Source organism: Colossoma macropomum, unplaced genomic scaffold (assembly GCF_904425465.1).
Source record: "Colossoma macropomum unplaced genomic scaffold, Colossoma_macropomum, whole genome shotgun sequence".
Taxonomy (NCBI): domain Eukaryota; kingdom Metazoa; phylum Chordata; class Actinopteri; order Characiformes; family Serrasalmidae; genus Colossoma; species Colossoma macropomum.
In genome coordinates, this window is record NW_023494803.1 from 29,032,708 (window position 1) to 29,047,632 (window position 14,925).

At 38.2% G+C, this 14,925-nt stretch overlaps 2 protein-coding genes across 5 annotated transcripts; one reads left to right on the forward strand and one right to left on the reverse strand.

Moving 5' to 3' along the window:
* Positions 1–3,840: 3,840 nt before the first annotated feature.
* Positions 3,841–6,577, reverse strand: LOC118824084 (putative deoxyribonuclease TATDN3). Of its 4 annotated transcripts, none has more exons than XM_036594013.1 (10): positions 6,094–6,577; positions 5,807–5,839; positions 5,637–5,710; positions 5,462–5,546; positions 5,323–5,385; positions 5,102–5,211; positions 4,872–4,927; positions 4,644–4,756; positions 4,428–4,505; positions 3,841–4,191 (listed from the first exon to the last, which is right to left on the reverse strand). In XM_036594013.1, the coding sequence occupies exons 1-10, from the start codon at positions 6,145–6,147 to the stop codon at positions 4,168–4,170; spliced, it is 690 nt and encodes a 229-aa protein (XP_036449906.1). In that variant the 5' UTR covers positions 6,148–6,577; the 3' UTR covers positions 3,841–4,167. The 4 variants fall into 4 exon arrangements, with proteins under 4 accessions (XP_036449906.1, XP_036449905.1, XP_036449904.1 ...); XM_036594012.1 differs by having other exon boundaries at positions 4,428–4,508; XM_036594011.1 differs by having other exon boundaries at positions 3,841–4,311; positions 6,094–6,576.
* A 633-nt stretch (positions 6,578–7,210) lies between these two features.
* Positions 7,211–12,890, forward strand: fuca2 (alpha-L-fucosidase 2). The gene is made up of 7 exons (XM_036593654.1): positions 7,211–7,493; positions 8,728–8,915; positions 9,674–10,013; positions 10,145–10,355; positions 10,669–10,859; positions 12,028–12,133; positions 12,251–12,890. The coding sequence occupies exons 1-7, from the start codon at positions 7,306–7,308 to the stop codon at positions 12,386–12,388; spliced, it is 1,362 nt and encodes a 453-aa protein (XP_036449547.1). The 5' UTR covers positions 7,211–7,305; the 3' UTR covers positions 12,389–12,890.
* The last annotated feature ends 2,035 nt before the right edge of the window (positions 12,891–14,925 follow it).

A 14,925-nucleotide genomic window follows, 5' to 3' on the forward strand; every position in this document is an offset into this window, starting at 1 on the left:
TTGATAGGATGCGCGCTGCTGCATTTTGTACAGGTTGTAAGGGATGTGTAGTTTTCTTAGGAAGTCCAGCAAGAAGAGCATTACAGTAGTCAAGTCTGCTTGTAGCAAATGCATGAAGTTTCTCTGCGTCGCTCTGAGATAGAAAAGGCAGAACTTTAGCGATATTTCTTAAATGATAAAAAGCTACTTTAGTGACCGTGTTTACATGTGGAGTAAAACAGAGCTCAGAGTCTAAGATCACACCCAGGTTTCGTACTTCAGGTTTGGTAGATGAAGCTAAAGAACCAAGTTTCTCAAAAAAGTTTCTGTCCCAACAATCAGTAATTCAGTTTTTTCATGATTTAATTGTAGAAAATTTTGCGACATCCACTGAGAAATATCTGACACACAGCTGGTTAGTCTGTCTACAGAGTCTTGATCTTCAGAAGGAATAGTAATGTATAGCTGGGTGTCATCAGCATAGCTATGAAAATTTATACTATGTTTCCTAATAACATCACCTAGAGGTAGCATGTACAAAGAGAAAAGCAAAGGCCCTAAGACTGAACCTTGGGGGACTCCACAAGAAACGGCAAATCGTTTTGATGAATGATTTCCAAGTGAAACCATGAACTGCCTATTACTTAAATATGATTTAAACCATTCTAAAACTGCCTGAGAGGCCGACCCAGCATTCAAGACGCTGGAGTAAAATCTTGTGGTCAACGGTATCAAAGCCTGCACTAAAATCTAATAAAACCGAAATAGAAGGATTTTGTGCATCAGCACTGAGCCTGAGGTCATTCATAACGTGAATCAATGCTGTCTCTGTACTATGGTTTGAACGAAAACCTGACTGAAACTTCTCATATAAATTGTTTGATATTAGACGCGTATTTATTTGTTTGAAAGCGACTTTACTTAGAAAAGGTAGGTTTGAAATCGGTCTAAAATTATTTAGTATGGAAGGATCCATGCTACTCTTTTTTGGCACAGGCTTCACAGGGCAGTTTTCAAAGCATCTGGAAAAACACCTGTTGACAGAGAACAATTTACAATAGTTAAAACATTATTATGAATACAATCAAAAACCATCTTAAGGAATGAAGTAGGAACAGGGTCAAGATCACATGTGGATGAACTTAGTTTGTTTAAAATAGTTGTGAGCTCCTCATAGTTGATAACAGAGAAAGATGTCAGTACTGATGTAGGTGACCTATCAGGAACATTATAGGAGCTTGTTTGCGTCTGCTGAGCTACACCCTGTCGTATCAGGTCTATTTTATTTTGGAAATGAATTGCGAACTCTTCACCGATATTAGAAGATAAATCATCATTAAACGCACTAGCAGAGAAGTTAGGGTTAATTAGTCGGTCTATAGTGGAAAAAAGAATTTTGGTATTATTTTTGTGTCTATTGATTACACTAGAGAGATATGAATGTCTGGATATTTTCATAGCATTATTATAGACTGAGATCTGCTCTTTGAGAATATCATAGTGTACCTGCAGTTTAGTTTTCCTCCATAAGCGCTCTGATTTACGACAATTTCTCTTAAGCTGGCGTATTTCCGCATTCATCCATGCGAGCTTTTCTTCCTTTTTATAGGGGCGAGAAGGTCAAGGCCTTCCCGTAATCTAGCACTTAGACTGTTTAACGTGTTTTAAAGTAACTTTCAGGTACTTTCTTCTTTACTTCTAAATTGATTTGAAAGAAAATACAGAAGTGATCTGATAAGAAAACATCCGAGATTTTGGACACCTTTGTTTTTAAACCTTTAGTGATGACCAGGTCCAGGATGTGACCTAGCTTGTGGGTAGAGCTGCCCACGTGCTGCTTCAAATCAAATGTCTCTAGAAGTCTAAAGAATTCTAATGCATTACTATCTGAAGGACCATCGATATGTAAGTTAAAGTCCCCAGACAGAAGAATCTTATCATAGTTTGTGGACGCTACTGATAATAATTCCGCAATTTCTGACATAAATTTACTATTTTGCTTCGGAGGTCTGTATATTACAATTATTAACACAGGTGTATCATTAAAAAGGTTGATTGCAACATACTCAAAAGACATGAATTCACCAATAGAGGTGCTTTTGCACTCCTCCTCGTCTGCCCTGTCTTACTGTATGCATAAATCTGTACTTTTCAGGAGCAGCTTCAAGTAAAGTTGCTGTGCCATTATCACTGAGCCATGTTTCTGACAGAAATATAAAATCCAGCTTATGCTCCTTGATAAGATCTTGAATCAGCAGGGTTTTGTTATTTAGTGACCTTACACTGAGTAGAGCGAGGTTTAATTCTCTGCTAGTTACACTATGTGTTTGGGGGGGACTGGTCTTTTTAAGGTCCACGCAAATTGAATGATCAGGGTTATGACCGCGCACGTTTTTCTTCGATTTTTTAATTACACGGGGTTTGATGACTCTAATGACGTTTTTGGAGCAAAATCTCCCTACACAACTAGCTTTAGGGTTGAGACAGCAGAAACAGAGAGGAATGGTAGCAGTTAAGGGGACATTGTCTATATCATTAAAGGCACTTACCTGTCTCCTGATGATTCTACTTACCCGTCCGTTGTCTACTACATTTAAGTCCAGTCAGGCCTGGTGTAGTACTTTCTCGATATTCCCGGATAAGATAACAGACCCGCGGCGGCTCGGGCGTAGGCTCGTAGCTCCAATGCAAAACTAAAGAGGCGAACTTCAGACACCAACATGCCTGACTGTTCAGCTACATTTAGGGTAAGGGGCAAATTAAGCAAACTTGATTTTTCTGTTAACCATTCCTTTAACACTTACTTAATGTCTGTGGTGACCATCAGCTTGTATCCAGCACAGCTCTATGAATATTTTTGGACTTCACTTTTTTGTGACAGCTCTATGAGACCATAATCCATTATTCCTATCTTTTTCCATCGTTCTGCAGTTACTGAATGCGTGCTGCAGCCACTGAGGCCTCATGTCCATCCTCGTGTATTATCATAGGAGTTTAAAAGTAGAGTAATGCAACCTTGATCAGGGTCTAAACTGGAAATTCACATCAAATTGTATTATTGTATTATGGCATTAAATTCACCTGTTTCACATTTAAAAAAAAGAAAAAACAATCATATTTGACTTTAAAAAGACTATATTTGACCATAAAATAACTAACCTGATTTACTTATATAAAGAAAACCTGTAAAATATGTCAAGAAATTTAAAAGAACTAATCTGATGTAATTATATAAAGAAAACCTGTAAAATACATTTTCAACCAAGATTCATTTCTAGTATTTATTTTCCTCTAAAGCTAGAGGATATACACCTTGATCACTAGACCTTTACAGTGTCAGTTTTATAATGTGTTATATTTTAACAAAACTGTTATATTTAATTCTTGGATGCAAACCCTTTGTAAGCATGGCTGAAGTGATTCATCCAGTGCTCTATATCTCCCGTTGGTTTGCCAGGCCTGTACTGCAGCCACTGTTAGTTCCTGCTGGTTTCAGGGTATTTTGACTTTAGTGTTGTCTTCAGAAAGTGAGACGCATGAACATCCCACTTTCTGGCTCTGAAAAACTCCACCGATGACTTTGTCATATGGTATAGGTCACTGTCCTGCTGAACACTCTCAGAAGGTACGAAACTGTCACTGGGGTGGTTCCATCAAGTGTGCATCTCAGTACCTTTAGTCAGGGAACATAATCGTACCATAATCCATTGAAAGGATATGTTCTAAGTTGTACTGACTCCACACATCCTGTCTCGTCTCCAGGCTTTTTATTTTATTGTTCTGTATAAAAAAGGTTATGTAAAGGTACAAATATGCACTTTCCATTCATGAAAAACTTATTTAAGGTACACAATTGGACCTTAAAACCACTGTTGTATCTTTGAGAACACATTTACTTTGTTTGTACTTTGATGAACAGAAAATGTTCCTGCACAGAACCTTTATTTCTAACAGTGAATGATGAATCACCATACATCAGTTTCAACTTTGAACAAAAAGGTTAGGGTTCTTACATAGCTCACCAAGTATGGACATGCATAAGGTGCATACTCTGCACAACTTCATAGTCTTTTTTTATTTAGTATCCAGTTGGCTTGAGTACAGAGCAGAAACAACAAAACAGAGTCGCTGACCAACTACAGACTGCACTACACTGTTTAAATCTTGGTAGATGTCTTCTTGCCGCAGTCACATTTTGATAAATGTCTTCAACTTGGGAAAAAGACGGAGAGCATTAAGTGTGGTGACTTCCATGACCTTTTCCAAGGGAATCCCTTTGGTTTTAGCAATGTACTCAGCACTAACAGTGATATTTCTTGGTTCGTTCCTCACCTACAGTCCAACAGCAACCAAAGCAAAGAAAACATACATAAATCCAAAAATGTAAACATTTGCAATGATTTCAGAGTTCATACAGGCACTCATTTCAAATGAATACAGCGCTCTACCTGTTTCTCTGGTCCAAGTGCTGGTGAATCCGTCTCCAGACACATATTCTCCAGTGGCAGCTGTTTCACAAGTTTCTGCTTCTTAGCAGAAGAGAATAAACATTTCACTAATGACAAATACTGATGTTTTGTCAGTTATTTTTCTTAAAATACAAACATTTTTCATTTAAAATTTCAGTCTGCTGGTTTAGTAGACCATTTCTACCAGATGACTACCTGTTCACTTCTAACAATCGATGGTGGTATTGAAAAAAAATACCCTGCACGGACACCCTCCATTGCAACTGAGGGTTTTCCATCAAATGCATGAAGAAGGGCGTTTTCTACACCTAGTTTAAACAAAAGAAAAATCTTTTGTTATAAAGAATCAAAACATTAAATTAATACATTCAACAAGAGATCACAGATGCAACATTTGTCACTGTAGTGTAAATATTATAATACCTAGCTCCTTTAAAAGATGAATCGTTGGTCTTCCAGCAGATCTTGAGTGGACATTCCTGTTGGACAGATGATCTTATTTTTTTTACTTTGCTGCATCAAGCAAAGGAAAATAAAAGTTGCCTACTCATGCATTTTCATTTTTCAACAACAAGAATTCTATGTGGTACTGATTAAACAGCTGATATACACATATGGATTGATCATGTCTGAATGATCCATCAGAGACTTACAGAGGAAGATTCAGCTGCTTTGCAATCTCTGCTTGACGAATGAGCACTTGTCTCTGGCTTTCTTTCCCTGCATCATTATTAACTACCCGGGGTGTGAAGTCAAGGCCAACCTGCATCAAACACAAAGGCAGTTTTGTGGATTGTGATACTAACTGTGAGGCAGAGTTTGCTGAAAATACAAATACAGTGAACTTATTAGAATACTGTACTATAAACCTTACCTCACCAATAGCCACAATGTGTTCTTTATATTTTTCAATTAAGGGTAAGGCAGTGTCTAGATCCTGTAAAGGACAAACAAATAGTGTGAACTGAAAGATTTGAGGTAAAGTAGCACAAATACCACATCACAGCTCAGACCTCTAATAATGCCCCGCGGGGATGTGCTGGGTCTTGGCCTTGAACTGGGTGAACCCCAAGACAGGACATCACAAAACCAGGAAACCTGAAAGAATATAGAACCATATACTGTTTCATAATTGCAAGAAAGATCATCCATCCTTCAAAGCCCTGCCTGTGCCTATATGAAGCCTACCTCTGTGACAGCTGTATGATTTTCTCAAACTCCCCAGCATGTTCTGCCACTGCAAGAAGAGCCAGAACTCCAGCCTGGAATGAAACACCAGCTGTCAAACAAGTTTCTCATGAGACGCTATGCATGAAGATAAAGCATGCATTATAATGTGGTGTAATGGCTAATATTACCTTTTTTGCCTGCACAATAACAACATCAATGTCCTTTAGTGAAGAAAAGAAGAAAAAGTCAGTTCAGAGCGTTTAGGCTGCGATTTCTCATGTGGAAAACAAATCTATGGCCATGTATTTTTGATACATGATAAATTGTGTCATTTCAAAATGTATTCTACGCACTACATTCAGCAAGAAAAAGATTTTTTGCCATTTCATAAATTCATATTCATGAATTTATTCGATAATTTTACATGTATTTCTTTTCCGTATGGGCTAAGGCTGCAAAAAAATAGATATCTTACATCGTCAAAATCTCCAGCAGAGATATGACAGTGGCAGTCGATATATCCTTGCATGAACACTTGGTAGAGTAAAACGTCTACTATAAGAGTTGTATTAATGTTAAAGAAGTATCAACCATAGCTCACGCAAGCTCAGCTTTTCTGTACCGGATATTACGCAGAGCACGGTGTGCGCAGAAATTGTGCAGTTTGTCTGATCTACAAATTATTGGTGAACATTTTTCCCTATGGTATAGCGATCTGCGGCAGCCTTCACTCACATCTGCAGCAAAGCGTTTACTTCAAATGCACTACATACGTATATACCGTCAATGGTTTAATTCAGCACCTGACACGTCAAACATCGTGTACATGTTACGAGAGCCAGTCTACAACACACAACAAGCCCTTCAATATCCACATAAACACAAACTGAAACTTCTGTTATGAGGAAGTGCAGCGCTTGGCTCTAATGTCGGAGCTGGTTTATGAGGAGCCTAGCCTCTTCCTGTTCCCCAGTTATATAAAAAAAAACAGGACTGCTAAACAGCAGAGGGCGCCTACGAGCGAGTCCTCAATGAATAGGGGTGAATGGAGCCAAACGGCTAAAAACGAAAAGTTAAAATAGTTTCTAATCACTCGCCCAGAACGTTTCTTTAATTTTAGAAAGTAGAAGGATGTATTTCACTAAAAAACAAAGAAATCTTACCTATATATTTCCTTTTTTCTACAGTAAACAGGTTTTGGGCAGCAGAAGGCGGGCATTACTGCTAGAGCGTGATGATTGATTGGCGAGCGGAACAGCTCATTCGCTGTTCGCGCTCACTGACGTCATGAACATACATGAGGCGCCTTTTTAAACTCCTATAACTCGAGTTTAAAAGCTCTTAAAAATATAACAGCGGTGTTAAAATGTTTTATGCTGTTCTGTGTTCAGGAAATGATTGCATTCTTTTACATTAAAAGTATTTAAGCATTTATAAACTATCATTTTGCTCAAATGCTCCATCTTAACCCATTCATTTTGGACTCGCTCTGGAGCGCCCTCTAGCTTTTGAGAAACCCGGAAGACATTACAGAGTGTTAATTCTCCTCTCTACAAGTTCTCTGGCGTCGCCCAACTAGAAGTGTGATCACATGAGCGCGAGGCAGAAAATATCATGTGATTTGCATAGTGTATGACCACAAAGGCGAACTTTCCTTCAGTTGAGTAGAGCTGGCAAGTAGAGCACAATGGGCTCACGGAGTTTGTGTTTTCTATTCTTCTTCTTGTTTTTGGGACGATGTTGTTGTCAGTATGAACCGACGTGGGAGTCGATAGATTCCAGACCTCTGCCTGAGTGGTTTGATCAAGCTAAATTTGGCATATTTATACACTGGGGTGTGTTTTCGGTCCCCAGTTACGGAAGCGAATGGTTCTGGTAAGTTGTTCATGTTATATTTGCAGCGATACCGAAAAACGTTTGAAACAGTCTACCTGTTTAAAACTGTCTCGACAATAAGATCCTCTGTCTCTACCGAAGAGGGTCGTATAATGTGTAAATGAGGCTGTTGAGTGTTTTTGTATTGAAACTCACTGGTGTCCTCAGAAGTAGAGACTGCTATCAGTATCGGGCGATAATAGCAGAAAATGCGAAATTGGATATTGCAGGTGGAAAAACATTAAGGGTGTTCCGATGCAGAAGTGTGGGCTGATGCAAAGATCTAATCCTTTTAAATGTGCATATCTGCCGATACCTGTAAGCATTTATAAAATGGGAAGTTGTGACTAACTTGCATCTGCTTGGATTAGCATTTCAGAGAAATTTGTATAGGGTGAGAATTGCAGTAACATGAATAAAATGAAGTCATTTTCGTGCAGTAGTGTGACCTAAACGTTCTGCTCTTCCGGAGTACAGTAAACATAGTGTAGCGTTCACCGCTATTAAAAGACACAGCTTTCACACAAATCGTGGTGCTTTATTCTCCAGCTGTTGTTGCTGCCGTACATAAGCAAAGCTTTTCTCTTACACTTTGCTCTCTGACTCCGCTCATCTCGTTCTCTCTCAGCTCTCGCACACTCACTTCCCCCGGCCCTCCACAATAAGAGTCCTCAAGACGGCTAGAGAATGCATAACCCAAAACTACCATGCAAAAGCATTTCGTGAACATGCTATAGTTTTATCAAATATTTGAAATATCAATCAAATCTAAATCTAAAAAGAAAAAGTGGTTTCATACCATCTCTACTCAGAGATTTAATTTTTGTATAGTGTTTTTTTAACTTGTAGTCAGAGGTGGGCTGTACAAGCTTCAATCTCACTCCATATTTTAATTATAATTGCAAATCTAACAACAGTTAAATTTCCTAGCTCTTATGAAAACAGCTTTAATGCTGCAGGTATTTCTAATAGATTCCTATGAGAATCCTGTAGAAAATTCAGATGATTACTATAGTTTGATATATGGATGCTACATAAGTATTGTAGATTACTTTAATATAGTACAGGAATATTATACATTGGTGAAAATACGATAGATTATTATGAAATACAGAACTGGATAAGTTTTATAGTTTGTCTTAGTATTACTACAGCTTTTTTGTAGTTTTGTAGTTTTTTTGTTGGCATATGCAGGATTCAGTAAACAAAACCTTAAAAATAAATGTGTCTGCAGGTGGTTTTGGCAAGGCCAGAAAATACCAAGCTATGTGTTCTTTATGGCAAAGAATTACCCCCCTGGATTCCAGTATCAAGACTTTGCACCACACTTTACTGCTGAGTTCTTTGATCCCGAGGAGTGGACGGATATCTTGGCAGCATCAGGAGCAAAGTATATTGTCCTTACAACTAAACATCATGAAGGTTAGTGTGACTGTGTATGATGTACATTTGTGAAAAGGAGCCAACTGCATATACTTGTACCTGAACTGTGCTTGACCGATCTGGGGTCCAGCAGATGGTGCTGTGGCTCTAATCAGTAAACCATTTTCCAAGAGCCGTAATAAAGGCAGTTAAGGGGCAAACTCCAGGCCAATAAGTGTGGAAAAAAGCTGCCAGTAGTCTTTTTTGCATGTAAATAAGGGAATTTCAGGATTTTTTTTTTTTTAAATTACCAAGCACTTTCTCCATCTGTTATTCATATTTAAAGCATATGTGTTAAAATGGTTCTTGATATTTTTTATAATCTACAAAAAACTAATTTCCAGAATTTATGTTCAGCCTGATAGTCATAAAGCTCATGCTGTTTAGCTGTAAAATTCCTGAAGGACATTATATCTAGAACTGTCAAAATGCAATTCTAAATGTCTTATCTAACTTTGTATTTTAGTAACTGTACAATTGTATTATTATATTGCCCAGTCATGTGTCTGAATTACCCATGTATTTTCACTTCTGCAGTGCCTTTTTCCTGCTTCCTGCAATGGTGAACTTTAATTTGCTCTGAGGGAGCTTTATTTCTGGAGTTACAGTTCTGCTATTTGAGTATAGTGTACTTCATTCAGCTGACTTTGATTTGACTTGAGTTTGAAGCTTTTCATGTTTACACTAAGTTGGAACTTTAGGCAAATATAATTAAAATACAAAGAAGTGAAGTTAAATAAGCTTTTATAATCTCTCAGGTTTCACTCTGTGGGGCTCAAAGTACTCATGGAACTGGAATGCAGTGGATGTTGGGCCAAATCGAGACCTGGTGGATGAGTTAGCCAGGGCTTTGAGGCAGAACAGTGACCTGCGCCTTGGACTCTACCACTCTCTGTTTGAGTGGTTTCACCCTCTTTTCAGAGCAGATGCAGCCAACAATTTTAACACCACTCTATTTCCACGAGAGAAGACCCTTCCTGAGCTCTATGAGATTGTGAACAAGTACAAACCTGAAGTGCTGTGGTCTGATGGAGATGGAGATGCCCCTGACCAGTACTGGAATAGCACAGGGTTTCTAGCCTGGCTGTACAATGAGAGGTAAAGATGTTCTCATATGTAGCTGTCAATGTTACTGTGTATTGTGAATACTCTGTTTTTTGTGCAGCATTCCTTAGATGTCAGTGTCATAGTATAACCATATATATTCCATGGTGTTTGTTTATTTACAGCCCTGTTCGTGATACAGTTGTGACTAATGATCGCTGGGGAAAAGATTGTATATGTAAGCATGGAGGGTACTACACCTGCACTGACCGGTACAACCCTGGACACCTGCTGAAGCACAAATGGGAGAACTGTATGACCATTGACCAGCGCTCTTGGGGCTATAGAAGAGATGCTAAATTAAGTGACTACCTCACCATTGAGCAGCTGGTTAAGGTGAGTTCAGTGATGAGTGGCACTTTGTAGTGTGTGTAAAGAACATGGAAATCTGTTGAGGACTCGCTTCAGAATAAGGACAGCAGGCTCATGAATTTTTGGACATTAAGCAACTTAGATCTGATGTACATTGTATTTGTTGTCATTTTGAAATGTAGTGTTCATTTTTCAATGTTTGCATATGTTTGCATTGAAAACAGCCAAAATGGATTCAAATGCAGGATGTAAAAGTGAACAGTAATTAACTGCCAGTGAAATATCAGACAAATTAATTTTAAGATAATATGTTTGTGCTCCTCTGATTACTTTGTAGACCCTTGTGGAGACTGTGTCATGCGGGGGCAATTTGTTGATGAATGTGGGTCCGACACACGATGGCCGCATCATTCCTATATTTGAAGAGAGGCTGAGACAGATGGGACAGTGGCTGAATGTTAACGGGGAAGGAATCTACAACACCACTCCATGGAGAGCTCAGAATGACAGTGTTACACCTGGGATTTGGTGAGTTCCTTTATCAGTGTAATTTCATAGTGTGTAGCACACAGCTGATCACATCTTTAGAGATTTGATAATGATATTGATAGTGATGCTGTGAGATCTCCATGTCTGACGGTGAAAATCCATTAAAATAAACCTTTTTGCATTTGAAAGAAGATATAAAAGATTATGAAGGTCTGCATTTAACAGGGCTGTGATAACACTACTGTTGACTCAGGCAATGTAAGATATGCTGATGATCTTGGGTAAGGTGCGCTCCCGGTTTGAATCATTATTGGGAAACAGATGCCCTAGCTGATCCAAAATCTAATAGGGAATATGTCTTATCACAGTAGTTAGGGGTGTGCAATATGGCAAAAATATAGCATCATGATACTCCAGGTTATTTTCATGATGCATGATATATGATTTTATGTTTATTTTCTGATGTTTGACAAGCTGGCACAATCAAAAAGGAACCAGAAGCCTCATGTTTAAAAATGACTTAAAAACTATAAATGTAATGTTATAACTGAAGTTTGGGGGGAGGAACATGCCTGAACCTCCTCCTTCTTTTAATCTAACGCCTTATAAATTCACATCCTCACCTTCCATTCTTGTGACAAAGTGTTCACAATACCCACCGCCACCCCATCTCCTCCCTGTTCCTCAGTCCTGCCGCAGCTATGAGGCGGGTCGGGCCTCTAAGCTACAGGCAGAAGCCGCTCAGAACTCCAGCCTAAGTTCTCAGAGTTCTACCACCACATGTTGAAGGCATAGTTGAAACTCACAGATTACAATTATTTTTAATTCAGGGTTAACATACACTACTGGACATCAAATTAAATAGTACTAATTATGCTGTCTTTGTAATGAAAAAAAAAAACGTGTTCAGTGTTCTTTAATTACTGACAGTATCCATGGTATGCTCTGAGAAGTAGATTGTGATGTAATGTGACATGGTTTTTCACAGTAATGATACATATCATTCATATTGTCCACCCCTAACAGTATTTCTGTCATAATATTATATTTGAATACCAATAAATCAATATCAGTAACTCAGTGTTTGATCTTAGTATTGAGTGAAAATATCTATCTATTTTGACTAAATAGTAGCAGACAAATGTGTCAGTTTTCCAGTTTGCAGTTTTAAATAAAAGTTCAAATGTGTTTGTTTTTCATTTAAAAGGTACACATGGAGACCACAGGAAAAGGCACTCTATGCGTTTTTGCTTTCATGGCCAAATAATGGATATGTTGTTCTGAGTGACCCTATTGTGTCAGCTAGTACACAGGTAATGTATTTATTGCTTGTTTCTTGATGTAATGTGTTTTTAGTTTATACAGAATATTTTTACAGAAATCCTGTTTTAGAGGTCAATTTTTTTTTTTTTGCTTCTTATCCAAACCAGGTGGTGTTGCTGGGCTATAAACCACTGAAATGGGATCCGCTAAAACCCAGTGGTCTACAGGTTTACCTGCCTACTCTGTCTCCTGCAGAGATGCCTTGTTCCTGGGCCTGGACTCTGCGACTGACCGGTGTAGCTTAGAAGTTAGGGACCTTTAGTTGCCCTCAACAACTATGCTCCCAAGGGACCAGTTATTTGGATAGCTTAAATGGCCATAAGGGCATGGCAAACATCCACACTGCCATTCAAATTAAATTCACATTTGATTTCTTTTATCTTGCACAAAGGTTTTTATGGGTGTAACTATCTTTTGAGGTGTTTTTTCTTACTTAAAAGTTTTATATTGTAATACTGTGAACTTTGTTGTATGAATGAATTGTGAATGATTCTCCTTCTTTGATAATGCTTGTGGATGAGTATGTGTATTTGTGTAGATTTTATCAGATTCTGTTGGCACTGTGTTTCTGTTTCAGGGTGATATAAGGGAAGAGTGTATATTTGTTTTAAATTGTTGCTGCAGTGATAAATATGTCAGTGAATCAGACAAAAACTCACTTTAGCCTTTTAAAAACCAAACTTCTGTCAAAGAATTAATTTTAAATAATTGCTGAACTATTCAAATAAATGTTTGATACATTTTAAAGCTGTTAGTTTACAGATACTCTGACCATTACGAATGCCGCTCCTGATAAGCACTTACTGATTTATCCATCTATGCTATCTTGAAATTAAAGAACTTACTTAGCTTTTCAAAAGCATTGTAGTCATATGCTAGAGGGATATCACTCTGAACATCGTCACAGTTCAGATGATGTTAATATTATAATGCTTTTGGAAAACATTTAAAACATTCCTGCTTATCTCAAGTCAAGTTTCAGCTCCTTGGAATTGTTTAAAAACAAGTTTACAACTCTTGTGGTGCATTTATTTAATTTCCAGTCAAAACAGCCCTTAAGTTACATACAATAAAGAAAGCAGAAAACACATTTAGCAGAAAATTACACAGAGCATCAACAACTAAATATAATGAAACATTTTCATATTTAGTGTGTCCACACTTTGCCTTTATTACAGCTTCCATTCTTTTCAGGAGGATTGCTTTTAGTTTTTAAAGAAATCTGCAGAGATATTTTTTCACACCTCCAAAGTTCAGTCTTAGAAGTTGGTTGCATTTTTGGCTTCTCACGATTTGAATTTTTGTCTATTTCCTTTTCTCAGTAACGGCTTCCTGACAGCCACACATCCTATGAGACCCATAGCCCTGAGTTGTCTTTCTCAGAGTGGTTTTCCTTGGTTGTTAGGAGTCGCATTTTTTCTTTGACTTTCTCCTTCCTTGTGCAAGTGGATTGTCATATATGTAATCTCCTCAGAAATATCTCCTAAAAAATGAAAAACCTGTACTTAATAGCCGCTTTGACTGGAAATGAATTAAAGGGTAATGCTGTATCTCTATACTGTACACATCTAAAAAGGAGAATATCAGTGTAAGGAATTGATTATCAATAAAACAAACCTTAGTGTTTTGGTTTATTGAATATGTTCCAAATCTAAAGTACCTTCTAATATCTCATCTTCATGCCTCTAGGAAAATTAAAGAAGCCTAACATAAACAAGCTAATTTGAATAGACCTGTGTGTGGGAGTTTGAAATACATGCCATAGTCGACTTACGAAAGGCCTGGGAATCCGAGAGCATCACATGCCACGTGCTTACCTCCCTCCCCCAAGAAACTCCCTATCTGAGTTATTCAGGACAGCCGTGCCAAGAATAGCACTACACTGTTTATGCAGATCACAGACCCCCTCAACTTATGCTGGTTAAAGTGTTTGAATGAACAGTGAGGTGTAGTTCCTATTTAAATTGTATTTCTAGCTCAGTACTGTAGGCAAAACTGCTTTACTCTGAGCTTCTCTTTTGTGCTGATAGGTAGTGGTTACTGAACTTAAAATGGCATGAATGAGTTCAGGTGACGCTACTTACTTTGAGACTAATAGCCTTCCATGATCTTCCATGACGCTAAGTGTGATGGAGTAGGGGTGAGGAAAAGGGTTTTTATGGGTAGTATATGTTTACCTTAACAAAAAAGAGCGTTCTGTTGAAGAGAAATGCATGCATTATAACTGTTATATGAACATGCTTCCACGAGTCCAGCCTTCTATTAGTAACCCCAGTGACATCTAGAGTCTGGTTCACTCAGAATGTCTTGGAAGACATGTCCATGACTTTTGGAATTACTGACTCATTTTGATGTGAACATGCACAAAAAACTCGCATTCTATGCTAGTAAGAGCACTGCCCTGGTGCAGTCCCAGCATGACACAGTCAGGGGTAATAAATGAGTTTCAGGGTCATTTAGGCCACTATCAGTTCTGCCAGCTTCAGGGTGGCTGTCTGCAAACAGAGAGTTATGATGCTGGCTATTAAACCACAGCTGCGTTCATCTTTTTGACAGGATCAATCAGGATGCTGGAAATGCTGGAGCTGCAGCTAGTCCATCTTAAAGATCCTGTCTACAAAAATCATACCATAGCTTCATGTTTTAACCATCCCATATCTTTATGTTGGTGCCTATACAATGTTCAGCTAGTACACAGTACAAAAAAGAGAGACTGTACATGTGGCAGACGTAACCCATAGTTACAGCCACTCGACAGCAGAGATGCAGCTGTGATTTTCTA